The sequence below is a fragment of the Monodelphis domestica genome, chromosome 7, assembly GCF_027887165.1.
Source record: "Monodelphis domestica isolate mMonDom1 chromosome 7, mMonDom1.pri, whole genome shotgun sequence".
Lineage (NCBI taxonomy): Eukaryota > Metazoa > Chordata > Mammalia > Didelphimorphia > Didelphidae > Monodelphis > Monodelphis domestica.
This window is the reverse complement of record NC_077233.1, coordinates 285,693,096-285,707,450: the sequence shown is the minus strand read 5'-3', so window position 1 is coordinate 285,707,450 and position 14,355 is coordinate 285,693,096. Positions and strand designations below refer to the sequence as shown.

The following is a 14,355-nucleotide window of genomic DNA, read 5'->3' as shown; positions in this document are numbered from 1 at the left end:
GCTGACGAGCAATTCCACCGAGTTATAAATATATCACTGTTCAAAATCTATTTCCATGTTATAGAATTTTATATTTTTAAATAAAATTTTACTCTTTTAAAAATATAAAAACTTTTCTTAGCCCTCTGGCTACATAGAGTCCCACTAGATTTGACCCTTGGGTCACAGTTTTCAGACCCCTGATCTGAAAGATCCTTCTCTATCTCCTTTCCTTACTTTTCTTCCCCTTCCCTAAAGGAAGTTCTACCCTCAGATGTCTTCTCTGCTCTCCCATTTTTTCAGCAATATTGCATGCTCCCATAGTTTCATTATTAATTCACTATAGATGACTTCCAGCTTGCTACTGATGACCTGATTCCTTCCCTACATCCCTTTCTATAATTGCCTTAAGTACATTTCTAACTGGTAATCTAAGTAGCACTTCGAATTCAACACTACCCAAACACCAAAAATCTGAATTTTTCTTCCTCCTGACTTTACAGGTTTGGTTAGCAATGCCAATGTTCACCAAGTGGTCTACATTTGAAACACTCAATCCTTTACCATTTATAGGCACTTCTCAAATTCTATTTATAGAGTACCTGTCATCACCACCCAGTAAATGGATGTCCACCTACCACCTTTAAGCAGTTCTTCTTACCCTCATTTTCTTTCCCCCACAAAATCTATACCTCATACTACAGTTGGATTAATCTGTTTTATGAAATAATCTACTCATATCACTCTTCAGCTAAAAAAAAAGCCTTCAGTAGTTCCCTACTGCTAAATACTAAGAGAGTATTATTCCAGATTAGAATTTGAAGCCCTTCACAATCCTGTGAAATGTTTATATCCTTTGAATTACACAGTAGCAGCGGCTGTGCAGTCAAGAGGTGTTCAGAGAGCAAATCTTCCCACCTGATACATACTGGCTTTGGAATTCTGGTTAAGTGACAGAGCCTCTTCGTGCTCTAATTGTCAGAGAAGGTGTGCACTTAGTCCCTTTTATCTGTAAAAATCACGGGGTCAGTCCTGTGTCCTAGCAGCATAGTATACCATGACTTTGTATGATTCCGTCAGTATATACTACCTATTATTCTCTATAAGCATCCTCTACTTTCTCCTCCCCCCAATTTTGCAGTGCACCCTCTATTGTGCATTCCTCTTTGTTCCCATAGCAAATGAATTCCTGTCTACATTCTGACATTTCAAATGCTGCCTCCTGCATTAAGTCTTCCCGTTATTTCCCAGATTGTACAGTGCGATTTTTGTAGTTTTCTGACACAAATACCAAGTTTTATTTAACATTCTAGTAATACGTGCAATCAATCAACTTCATAAATTCAATGAACACTTAGAAGCACCATTCCAGACATTCTGCGATGTTGGACATATTGTCTCTAAGACCTCAGGACATGTATCTCACCTAGCCTTTGCCACTTTCAGCTCTTGGTATAGTACTTAGTAGAGGCGTATCTGTTTGTGAAGACTTTATTTCTCTACAGAAGTTTTTCATTGCAGTACCCTCAGTCAAAACTTTGAGCAGAACATATAACGTGAAAAAATAAAAGAAATTGAAAAGAAAATGCCTTAAAATAAAATGCTTTAAAAGCTGTTCCTACCACAAATTAATCAGGATTGTTTATAGAGAGAAATACATTCATATATATATACATTTCACTAATTACCTCAACTGCATCTTTCAAGCAACCAGCCAGAAGAAAAAATGCTGCAGAATGTTCAAATCTTTGTTTGCCCAGCAAAGAAAAAGCGTTCTTTAACGCTGCCTTACGCCATCTGTCATCTGCAAAATTATGTCCAAAAAACTGTGTCATCTTGGTATCTTTTTGAGATCTAAGGAACAAAAAACATGAGGAAATCTGAGAACCAGAAATTTTCTGGGAAATTAGTTTCAGTCTAGAAAATAGTTCTAAAACAAAAAATGGCCAATAATAATTTCTTGCTACCCAACATGCCTTTAAATTCTTGTACCTCCATTTCTGTATCCACAATGATGGTCAATTTAGTTTGAGGAACTCAGGCAATAAGGGCCTGAAGATTAAGATCTTATCAAAAGCAGCCTTGGGAGATACAGTAACTAAATTATTGGTCCTAAGGTTGCTCCAATGGAGTCCTAAGAGTACAACCATTCCGATTGCCCAGAATTTACTACATCTCAAAATGCTCTAGGTATAGACTAAATCTTGTATTCTTTTTTCTAGTGGACCTAAAAGCAAAACTAAAATATAGGGATCAATCATCATGTCATAGCAATCACCTTGACATTTTTTTAAACAGCTATAGATTATCCTTAAGTCAAGTAGAAAAATGATTCCTTAAAATTTTTCTTAAGCAACAGCCAGGTGGCTTAATGGATTGAGAGTCAGACCCAGAGGCAGGTTCAAATTTGGCCTCAAGACAGTTCCTAGCTGTGTGACCCTGGGCAAGTCACTTAACCCCCATTGCCTAGCCCTCACCACTCTTCTGCCTTAGAACCAATACCCAAAATTGATTCTAAGAAGGAAGGTAACAGTTTAAGGAAAAAAAAATTCTCCTAAATTAACCCAATGAATGATACTCCGAACAAACCAATGTAATTTTTTTTGACACGTTTTTTGACACGTTATTGTTTTTTCAATATGGCCATAAATGTCAATTTCTAAGTGAAAACAAAAAAGTTAATAGATATTTCCTAACCTAAACATGGCCATCAAATTGCTTCAAAGGAGGAAAAAATACAGTTCGTTCTGTCCTTAGATAATGCTATGTTATATGGCCCTGGGCAAGTCACTTAACCCCAACTGCCCAGCCCTTACTGATCTTCTGCCTTGGAACTGATACTTATTATAAATTCAAAGGCAGGAGGTAAACGTTTTAAAAAAAACATAATTAATTCTTGACCATTTTAATGTTTATTAAATGCTTCATTTTTAAAAATATAACACTTAATCATACCTGTATAACCCCCAAATCACAGCCTTCTTCTTCATTGCAAGGTAAAAAATGGCAGCATCTAATGGATCATTCTTTCTATAAAAAGCAGCTTTAGCTACCTGAAATCAGAAATCAGTTTAATACTTCAAATGTTTCCTATATAACACTTAGAAAAATGTATTTTCTGTAAAAAAAACATGCCCTAATGCTGTCTATTTTTAGATATGCAATTGCTATGCATTTATGGTTTAGTTTATGTAAAGGATAAGATATGGCAGACAGGATGGGATGGGATGGAATAGGATAGGATTTTCCACCTCAAAGTTTTATCACTTAAATATTAGTCACTACCTAAGTGCTTTAAGACTGATGTAATAGAAAAAAGAAAATTTAATTTTTATATATCAAAAGATCAAAGAAAATAGGAAAATCATGCCTAACAGTACTTAATGTTTATTAAATTGAACTCATCTTTTATAGTGGAGGAGGAAAACAGGAATGAGAAGAAGTGAACAATGATTAGATCTGCAACTGTTTTTTAAAAACAGAACTGGTCCTTACAAGTTAGGGATGCCCTTCAATGGGGGAATGGCTGAACAAATTGTGGTGTCTGTTGGTGATGGAACACTATTGTGCTCAAAGGAATAATAAGGTGGAGGAATTCCATGGAGACTGGAACAACCTCTAGGAAGTGATGCAAAGTGAGAGGAGCAGAACCAGGAGAACATTGTACACAGAGACTGATACACTGTGGTACAATCGAATGTCATGGATTTCTCCATTAGTGGCAATACAGTGATCGTGATCAACTAGGAGGGATCTATGAGAAAGAACACTACCCATCTCCAGATAAAGAACTGTGGGAGTAGAAACACAGAAGAAAAAAACTGCTTGAATACATGGGTTGATATGGTTGGGGATGTAGACTCTAAATGATCTAAATTGATAGTGCAAACATCAACAACATGGAAATGGGGTTCAGATCAAGGACACATGTAACACCCAATGAAATTGTGTGTCAGCTGAGGGAAGGGTGAGGGGAGGGAAGGGAGGAATAGAAAATGATGTTTGCTTGTAACCAAGGAATGTTTGAAATTGACCAAATAAAGATTAAAAAAATGAAAAAATAAATAAAAGGTAGAATTGAGCCTAAAATTTAAAAAAAAAAAAAAGAGTTAGGCAATCTTCTTAGCTTTTTGGTAGCCCAAGCATGAAAGGGTTACTATCCCTAAAGAATAGTTGTCAAAATTTCCACTACATGGAATTTCCACTGTCCTAAAAGTATGTTGATTCTTTTCTATCATCACTTGCCACAACGAATCCAGAAGAAGTTGTGTTTTATTTGAATTTAATCAAGAATTATTAAATTGCTTTTATTGCATTTTAGGTCCTTTGGTGACTCACAGTGTCCCAGCCTCAAGCCTAAATCATCTGAGTTAGGCCTGGTCCAGAATATTAAATTATTTATGGTTTCAAAAACTTTTGATGAAGTTTCTATAGCAAAATATATTTACATAATGATAAAAGCAAAGAACAAGGATGTATGATGTACTTATGAATGAAAAAGTACAGCATTCAAATTGAAGTTCTCCTATAATCTAATGCACTTGAGGGAAAGTATTGTTTTAGAATGATAAGGCACTAGGACAGTGATGGTGAACCTTTTAGAGACGGAGTGCCTGGCCCCATCCTACCCCCCGCCCCCAGTCCCTTACCCCAGACAGGGGAGGGAGGAAATGTTCCCATTGGGCTTCTGGGCAGAGAGGCAGAGGATATTCTCATCTCCTCTCCTCTCCAGCTATGTGTCACACTGTGAGCTATGCTCCCCTCAAACCTAGTGCTTCTCCAAGCCCACCACAGGAATCGCCTTGACCAGACTCAACAGGTTGTTGTGTGACGCACTCTCACACAGCATGTGAGCCCCCCCCCCCAACACCCAGTTCCTTATCCCAGACAGGAGGAAGTGCTCCCATTGGGCTATTGGGTAGAGGGGTGGGGGAAGTGAGGAATGTCCTCAGTGAGTGTAGAGGGGGAAGGGAACAGCTCCAACCCGAGCCCCTTTGGCTTTCTAGCCATGAACTCTGGTGGGCAATAGCAGACGGGGCCTTTTTGACACAGGTGCCTAGGTTCACCATCACAGCTCCAGGACAGCCCGTGTTAATGATTTCGTGTCTTTCTTTGGCACCCTATCCCTGTGTCCTTTTCATCTTTTCAACTGGAACTACCTAACCACCCTTTGTCGATTGAGCCCTAATGCATCGCTCTGGCGTTAAGGAGTTCTGGGCGTAAGCAGGAGAGCATCCTCATAAACGCATTATTCCTTCTTCCTTCTGACTTCCTGCCTTTGTGACCTGTTCATTCCCTCCCCCGCCTGCGATTTCTCTAGCACTGAGGCTGGAGGCCTCTCCTGACCTCCTCCTTCCCATCATCACAAAGCCGAATGCCTGGCTGTGAAATCCAATCGCCAGGATAGGCGTTTATGGAGTTGGAGCCGTTAACTGCAATCTCCGGGCCGCTCGTTTCTTTCTCAGGATCGTGAGCTCACACTAAAGCTCTGCTTCCGCCATGGCAGGGAGGAACAGAAGTCTACGTCAACAGCGTCCATTGTGGCAGGCCCGACAGGTCTGGGCTAGTGCCAGATTCCCTGTCCCTCGTCTGAGGACCAAGGCCAGCGTTAGCTCCAGAGGCGCCCTTTTCTGGTCCTAACCTAAAACTGTACAAGAAGTAGAAGGTTTCTGATGGGTGCTAATGAAGGGGGGCTTCCAAACTGGTGGAATGACAGCCCCTTGGAACGTTTTGTAAATGGGCTCCGTCCAGCTAGACTAGTTAAGCGCTGCTTTCTTAGAATGCGCAAGACGACACGGACTTTCTCTCTAGCTTCTTTCCACAAGCGGGCCCTGATCCAAGAGGACACCACAAAGCTATGGTCATCCTGAGAAAAGTAACGCAAAGTTTATACTCCGTGGACAAAAGATTTAATACGTGTTCATTTAACCTAGACTTTGACATAAATTCAAATGAGCTCTGTAAGTGCTAAATCACAGCTTTTTTTAAAGGTGCAGATGACCAACAGTACTTGGTTGTCATTTTGTTTGAACCCTTACTTCTTAGTATCAATTCTAAGACAGAAGAGTGGCCAAAGCTAGGCAATCAGGGTTAAGTGACTTGCCTAGAGGCATACAGCTACGAAGTGTGAGGGCAGCTTTGAATCCAGATCTACTATGCTAACTAACTGCCCTCAATTGGTTGCTTCAAAAAAAAAACAACACTAGAGAAATAGACAAGTATTTCAGCAAAGAATTAGGTAGCTTAATGATTCATTTTTATAATAAATTCCTAATATTTACCTTTTCTATGCACTTGCGTAAGACTCGAGTATTTCGAACCCACCACCCTACTCCCATAGCTCTTAGTTCTGACCAGGTGGGATCATCTTTCTGCATAGCAGGGAGCATGTTCAATAGCTCTTCTTCTGCTACAGAATGAAATGCCCAGGCAAAATGACTAGTAGAGAGACCTAAGAACAGGAAAAACAAGTAGAATGTTGTTAATGCTCAATGTCAAACACAAAACTTTCATCTCACAAAGCTTTATGGAAGCAAGGAAGGAAAAATGGGAGGATCTGGGAAAGTTCCAATGAATTCACTGATACTAAGGAACTCGGTGGGAAAACTTCCTTCATCAGTGCAGACTGTCATCTGCCTGAAACTTGGAGTTTTCTGAAAGAATTCTCTGAGATATTACATGAAGTGGCTTTCCCACAGGGTCACCTAGGCAGTACTGTCAGGAAGAAGACTTGAACTCGGGTCATTCCCAATCTCAAAGTTGGTCCTCTACCTATAAGAATTCTTATTAACCAGAAACAAGTGTTGAAGAAAGTATATTCCATGAAATTACTCCAGGTGTGTTCTCATTTAAATATATTTTTATGTCTATTTAAGTAGCCACCTACAAAATTACCTTGGTGAAGGAGTTGAGCTCGATATACAGGTGGAAGGGAAGTTGTAAGAAAAGTATGAAGTCGAACAGCCAAAAGAAATTTTAAGCCACATTCATCAAGAGTTTCTCCACCTATGAAGAAAACACACACTGTACTTCTTTTCACTGGAAAAGAGCTAGAAAACAATTCCGTTCAGTATGCCACCTGCATAGATAACATCTTGAAATGATGACCGTCATCTATAGGACATTATGTATAAAAGAAAAAGAAACTAAAATGCATTGGTGAATTGAAGAAATAAAGTGGTTAGGATGAAATAAAACAAAAATGAAGAGACTTTTCATAATGGAAAACAAAATGTTGCTACTTGGACAATTATATATTGGTATGCTTGATAATTTTTACAGATATAAAAAAAGTTAAGCTTTTCTTCAAGGTATATACTATTTAAAGTGATTAATTCACAGTCATACGTGTTTGAGACGCATCTGGCAAATTAACAAAGCTTTGAACTTGAAGTCAGAATGGGCCAATAACCAAATTGCTTTGAGCTTCAGGTTCCTCATTTGTAAAATGGAGATGAAACCCTGCTTTTTTCTAAAGTGTTTATAAGCTCTAGTCATCTTTAGAGTTAATAAAACACGGAAATGGAAAGTACAACTGGTATTAACCCTCATTTCAGATAGGCAATTGAGGCTCAAAGAAAATAAATTACTTTCTCATTATTAGATATGAGTAAATTTTGAAGCTGTAATTCAAATCTATCTATGACGAATTGTAGTTGAGGGATATAAAACTTAAAGTATAAATCAAACATGACTCCACTTGCTAAGCAGCTGAGATTTCTCATATATAACAAAATACATGACATAGAATTTCAGTGCTTCTATTTATATTTTAACAAAAGTGTAGGAAAACTTGCAGGACTATGTAAAATCTGTCACAGCAGATGAGATGAACCATCTAACTAAGCCTAATATCTGGCGTCTACAAGTGGAATAAAAGGTTATACTAAAGATAAACTTAAATGTCTCTCCTGATTTCCACATCAAAACTTTAAGCAAATTTCCACAGACATTTGTTCTTCTTAGACTATTCATATCAAAGGTTTTGAAATTTAAAAAAATATTATAAGTCAATGAAACATTTTAAGGTATTAGGCTCCCTCTGTTCACAACTATTTTCATTTATTTCTCCTATATTTACCCATACAGTTGTGTTTATAACTGTAATGACAAAAATTAACTCCTCTGTGAAGTAATACAAGTAATATTAGACAAGAAAACTAAGGTACCAAAACATTAAATTGTTGGCCAAGATTAGAGAGCAAACAATATGCCAGAACTAAAATTCTGACTTGGTGACCAGTGTGGTCTTCTTGCTACCTCTTCACTAAGAAAAAATGATGGCATCTAAGTAGGGGTGAATGAAAACAAAGATCTAAAAATTAATATATTTGCGTCAATCACTTTAGCGTCAATGCCTTTTCCTGCATTTTCTCAAACTGTTTTGTACAATAAGAATAAGGATTCTATAGGTGTCGTTGATATTATTTCCTCTGCAATATTAAACATAAAATTATTTATGAAACACTTTTATGTATGGGAAGTTTTTTGTTCTTCTTCCCTCTTTAATACCCACCATCCCAAAGAAGATGAAAACAACTTGTACAATGGAAAGATCACTGACTCTATACATGTTTAAACCTGTGCCCTTTGTGTGATCTTGGGCAAAGCTTCTCTACATCTCACTTTTCTCTTATATAAAATTAGAGATATATCAGATGCCAACCACAATTGTTTCAATTTTGCTCAAAAAAATTTCTGGGACTCCCTTTATTTGAGGGTTTTGGTAAAATCTAGGGCTCCATATCACTTAGATGAGAATTAGTGGGTTTTTCAAAATATTTCAAATCAAAATGCTTTCCATAGCAAAATTTGTCCAGAAAGACCTTGTTCAGAAGGTTAATACCTTTCTAAGTTTAAACTATTAAAAAATTTTAAATTATATTGATAATAGTTGGCATGTGTACAGTTTGTTACAGTTTGCAAGGCTCTTTGCAAATATTATTTCATTTTTATCCTCACAATAAACCTACGAATTAAGTGAGATCTTATCCCCACTTCACAGATGAAGAGTCTGAGGCAAACAGGTTAAGTGACTACTCTGTCACTTAACCAGCTGTCAGAACTAACGAGATTACTTCTGGCCTTTCTGGCTCGCCTCTATCCACCGCAGCCCCTAAAGTCCCCGAACATAAAACACAGCGTATTGTTACCTTGGCTTCTGTCTCGGCTTTCACCGATATCCGTGCTGGTGGTCGCAATAGTATCTGCGAGAGCCATCAGAGACATCTGTTCCATCCGGCTGAGCCCTGGCAGGCTGGAGTGAAGTAAATGGCCGGACAGAACCTGGGCGTGTTCAGGTCCGAAGTAGGTAGGGCTGTACTGAGAAAGGTCGATGACCCGGGGCTCGGCGGCTGCGTCCTCCGCCTCAAAGGCGTGAATCTCATCGGCGGCCAGGGCCGGGGTCTGAAAGAGCTCGCTGTAACTCTCCTCGTGCACGCGGCCTCGTTGGTTCAAGTAGCTGCAAGTGCCGGACTTCTCCGCCGAGGAACGCGGGCTATCGTCATCTGCAGCAAGTAAGGCGTACAAAGGGAGGGGGGGGACGGAGTCGATCTCGGTATAGTCCGTATTGTCGGCTTTATGGAATGCGGCGGGCTCCCTGGCGGTGCTCCCGCTCGCGCTGATGGTAAGAGACCTGAAGCGGCGCTCAGGGTTGGAAAGCGTTTCGTTCAGAGCCACGACTTCCCCCGCAATGCACTTCACAAGATGGGACAGAATGGCCTTGGCCCTCCGCACTTTGCCCAGGTCCATGAGTTCTATGAGCTGCAAAGGATGGTACTGAGGCAAGGTTGGCGACAGCGCGTGGGCGGCTTCAAACAGACCGGAATCCTCCATGTCCACATCCAGATCGAATGCCGTTTTCTTCCCGCAGATTTTCTGCGCAAGGCTGGTCAGGGACCGAGTCAGCGTTTTCCTCGGGGGGTGCAGAGCAGACGCTGCCGAGGGAGCCGGCCTGGCTAGACTGGCGATAGAGGGCGTGCTTCCCTCGCACGAATCGGGGATCGCCGGCTCCGGTTTGGACGGCGGCTGCCACTGGGAATAGACGTGCATTTCACAGTCCATTCCTACCACGAGGATGCCGTCGCGTACCCAAGACAGAGACACCGGAAACGGCGGAGAGCCTTCCACGGAAGAAACCAAGTCGACACACCGAAGCAGAACAAAGCGAGACTGAGACAAGACTTTAGCATTCTCCCAGAGTGGGAACGCCAGGCCTTCTTTACCGGCTTGCTCCTGCACTCTGCCGGCCAGCTGCCCGTACATGAAGAGCTTGGACCCGATCCCGACGGTGAGGATGTGCGAGCCATCTTCTCTCGACATCCAGTCTAGGTGAACTAAGTGCTTGGTGGACGGCATGATGTTCTCTTTACTCGATAAATAAACATCTCGCTTATTGTAGGCCACCAAGTTGCTATCGATACTAATGCCGGAATCCAACAGCGCACTTAACTCTTCTAAATGAATTGTCTGTTCGAGGATCCAAAATGACCCTCCTGTAGACTCACATTCAAAAATACTTACATGCATCATCAGATCTTGAGAAGCCCTGCCACTAGTCGCAGGCTGCTTATAGGCCACGGCTAAACGATTCGTGTGAGCACAGCTAACTTCTATTGGCCTGCCGGGAATGATTACAACACTGCTACGCGCGAGTCCGTCCTCAATGAGTAAAGGCCATTCTTCCCAAACGTACTCAAGATCACTTTCCGCAGTGTGCTCCGACGAGGCAGTCTCCACAGGGGTCACTCTGCATCTCCAGAATCTCACTTTTTCATCTGAACATGAAGTTGCCAATAAATAGGGTGCACTACATACTGGATATATGGAAGAGGAACTTAGATGTCCTAAAATAAAACAAAGCATTCCTTAGTCAAAGAATAAACAAATCACTCTGTTTAATTAATTTTACTTTGTCATGCTTTCAGAAAAGTACTATTAGAAACATTAAGTGGTGCATATAGATGTTTGGGCTTATTTTAAAACTCAAATATTTCAACATTAGTTGAAAAAAAAATTTTTAATAATGTCAAGAAAAAAATAAGCTCTTTTTTCTTTTAGGTCGATTCTAGGGCATTTTTAATTGTTCTTAAACTAATATTTTGTCCACTATAATCATTTAAAAGTATTATTTTATTCAGAGGATAACAGTTTTTACAGGGCAAAACATTTACAGACCTTACCATTGTAACTTCAAAAAATACAGAGCTCTGCCATTCTTTCTCAAATTTTATCAATTTCATTTTCAACACTCTCACACTATGTTTGTGCAAAATTCTGATAAAACAGAGAAGTGAAAGCTATAACAAAATCTCACTCTCTTATCCAACTCCTCTTCCCAAAAAGACACTCACAAAGATAGCTCACTGCATTTGCTTTTTTCCCCTCAAAGCATTTTAAATTTTTAAATAGGCTTTCTTAAAGTGAATAATTTGCAGTTTATGCTAATATGTAATGGCTTTTAAAATCTGAATATTTATTTAGGTGGTTACTAATTTGGGGGAAGAATTACAAATAAAAGAAATATTTCTATGCTATTGAAAATGTCTTTGGTAACCCCTTTCCTTTGTCTAGTCCAGGAAACAGGAAAGAAGAAGAAAGTGAAATGATTAAACTGTGAAGAACTGATAAATACCCAATGAGAGCCAAAAATGACAACAGTAAATAAAAGAGGGCAAGCTGGAGGATAAGCATAACACTTAAGCAGAGAGATATTTATAAATAGAAGAGAAAAGACAGTTTTATTTTGTAGTACAGACATATTAATTTGTTTGTTTTTTTTAAAGACCTTTTCCTGCACAGCTTAAGAACTGATTGCATAGATCCCATGGAAACTTTCCCTTAAAAAGTGTTCTAAGACTTTTATTTTTAAGATATCTGACAGGACCATATGAAGGGTTTAAAGGACCTGGTTAAGCTATTTATCTTTATTCCTTCTGTTCTTCTTAATTTCTTGAAAAATAGTGGTTATGTATGAATATAGAATATATTTAGCATAAGAATATTTATTTATATATGTGAAGCATTTATGGATTCCAAGGTTTTACTATTTGGGGTTGTTAAGATTCACAAACCTGCTGATGGCTTAACACTGATTATCTCAACGCCTTCTGGTAAACTCAGTTCTTGGCTATATACCATTTTTGAAGAAAGAGTCAATTTACTAGTACTTTGAAGATTTGCTCTGCAAGCCTGAAATTTCTTTGAAAAAGGAGATTGAATTCTTTCCGGAGAAGAAGAATATAACTCTTCTTGTTGCAACACTGCACCAGACACACTTGTATCTATTTTCTCATCTAAAAGAAAGTTAATATATTAAAAAACATGCATAACATAATCTACAATATGTTAAAAACCAAATAGTTTGCCAAGTAAGAAGAAAATTAATTTCACTTAAGCTATCACATTCTAAATATATATAAATATAAAAAAGAAAACCCCCATCAAACTTAATTTGAGCAAGAAAATGAATGTTTTAGAACACTAACAGAATACGTTGCAAAAAAAACTACATATCTTTAACAAGTAAGGTAACCAGATTTAGCTCCCTTTAATTAAAATTATATATTTTACTCGTTAAAAAAAATACTACTTACCAACTGAGACAGGAATGGATTTTAAGTGTAAATTCCACATATGAAGTAATGAGCGGTTGTCTTGAGTAAACTCTATTACAACTAAGTAGAATTTTTCAGAAAACCCATTAGGTTGGTTACCTGTTAATATTCAGAGGTTTAATTAGGATAAAATTAGAAAATAAAAGACATATCTTAAACACATAAGTTAAAAATAACACTTAAGAGTAGGACGACAAATTTGTGTTTAACACAACTTTAAAAAGGTTTCCAACAAAGTTGATAGGACATAAAAAAATTATCAAATTTTCTACTTCCAACAAGGATCTGAATTCATTGAATTACTTAACATCTCTACAGTATGCTTATATTTCATGAATAGAATTAAGTTTTTTTTAAAGGTCAACTAAAAATGTTACTGATACCACAAAAAAATATTTTTAATGCACATGGATATCATAGCAAAAAGTCAGAAAATGAGTAACGGCCACAATTTCTAATGCAGACAGAAATTTTCAAAGGATATGAAGAATACGAAGTCTATTTTGACCAACACATCTTCTAAATTGTAATAAGATCTAGATTGTAATTTCCTTTTAACTAAAATTTGTATAAATAAGTCCAAAATAATTGAAAAGACATGTTTCATTTTATATATTCTAAGAGGATCTTCTCATTACCACACACAAAAAAACTTAAATTGAACACACATACAAAAAAAATCATATATGTTCACCCACAGTTGCACTCCATAATCTCTAACATTTATAGACCAAAATTCCTACTTTAGGAAGCTCCCTTGGCTCTATTACTCTAATCCTCATAACTTACTGCCATCATCATCTAGACTTCTACCGTTGGGTCACAGAAGGCACTTACTTGCTCCTTACTAAGAGTGTTCCATATACTCATGCCATTGGGAAGAAATATTATAATACCCTAGACTTGGAATCCAGAGTGCTAGTTTTAAATCCCATTTCAGACCCTTAATAGATCACAATAACAGGCAAGTTACACACTCTTTTTCATCTATGCAATAGGAGAGTGCCTATATACTCACCAACCTCACAAGACACTGTTTGGTGAATAATAAATCTACATGTGAATGGGATGTTTTGTATTGATTCCAGCACGTTTTGCCTCCTCTTGAACATTGCTGGACAATAGATGGATTATCTCCTTAGCTACTGTTTTCTTTTTCTCACTCTCACCTAGAGATATATTTAAGTCTTATGGGCCAAAATAACTCTCTGATGACCTTTCTGACCTCTTCAGCTATTGTCACATTTCTCTGCTCTTCTTTACTATTAAACTTGAAGAAATGATTATACTTAAGAAATCATTTGCTACAACCTACTCTTTCCCTAAAACCAAGTTCTACATCAATCTTTCTCCTGAAAATATTTTCTTAAATGTCAAAAAAAACCCTAATTATGTTATCAGTTTTTATCTAGATTGATTTATTGATTTTTTAAATAATAAATTTTTAGGGAGAGCTACATGGCTCAGGGAAAACACAAGCAAGGTCTTGAGAAGGGAGGCCCTGGGTCAAATATGGCCTCAGACACATTCTAGCTTTGTGACCGAGAGCAAGTCACTTAACCCCAATTGCCTAACCCTTACCACTCTTCTTCCTTGGAACCAATATTTAGAATCAATTCTAAAACAGAAGGTAAGGGTTTTTTAATAAACAAATACATATTTGCCTCTATATGCCAGGCACAATGTTAGGTACTAGAGATATAAAATGTTTCCTGTTCCTCCCTCAAAAAAAGTTTGCATTTTATTAAAGGAAAAGCAACCT

At 38.1% G+C, this 14,355-nt stretch overlaps 1 protein-coding gene across 5 annotated transcripts in view; it reads right to left on the bottom strand.

Annotated features, from left to right (window-relative positions):
• Positions 1-14,355, bottom strand: part of DMXL1 (Dmx like 1) — a 178,679-nt gene that overhangs the window by 86,513 nt on the left and 77,811 nt on the right. For all 5 annotated transcript variants that reach the window (XM_007497841.3, XM_007497843.3, XM_056803948.1 and 2 more), the window contains exons 16-22: positions 12,573-12,692; positions 12,051-12,272; positions 9,132-10,823; positions 6,874-6,984; positions 6,261-6,430; positions 2,935-3,032; positions 1,668-1,833 (exon numbers count right to left, since the gene is read on the bottom strand). In XM_007497841.3, the coding sequence (XP_007497903.2) occupies positions 1,668-1,833; positions 2,935-3,032; positions 6,261-6,430; positions 6,874-6,984; positions 9,132-10,823; positions 12,051-12,272; positions 12,573-12,692 (2,579 nt within the window). The remainder of the gene's footprint in view (positions 1-1,667; positions 1,834-2,934; positions 3,033-6,260; positions 6,431-6,873; positions 6,985-9,131; positions 10,824-12,050; positions 12,273-12,572; positions 12,693-14,355) is intronic.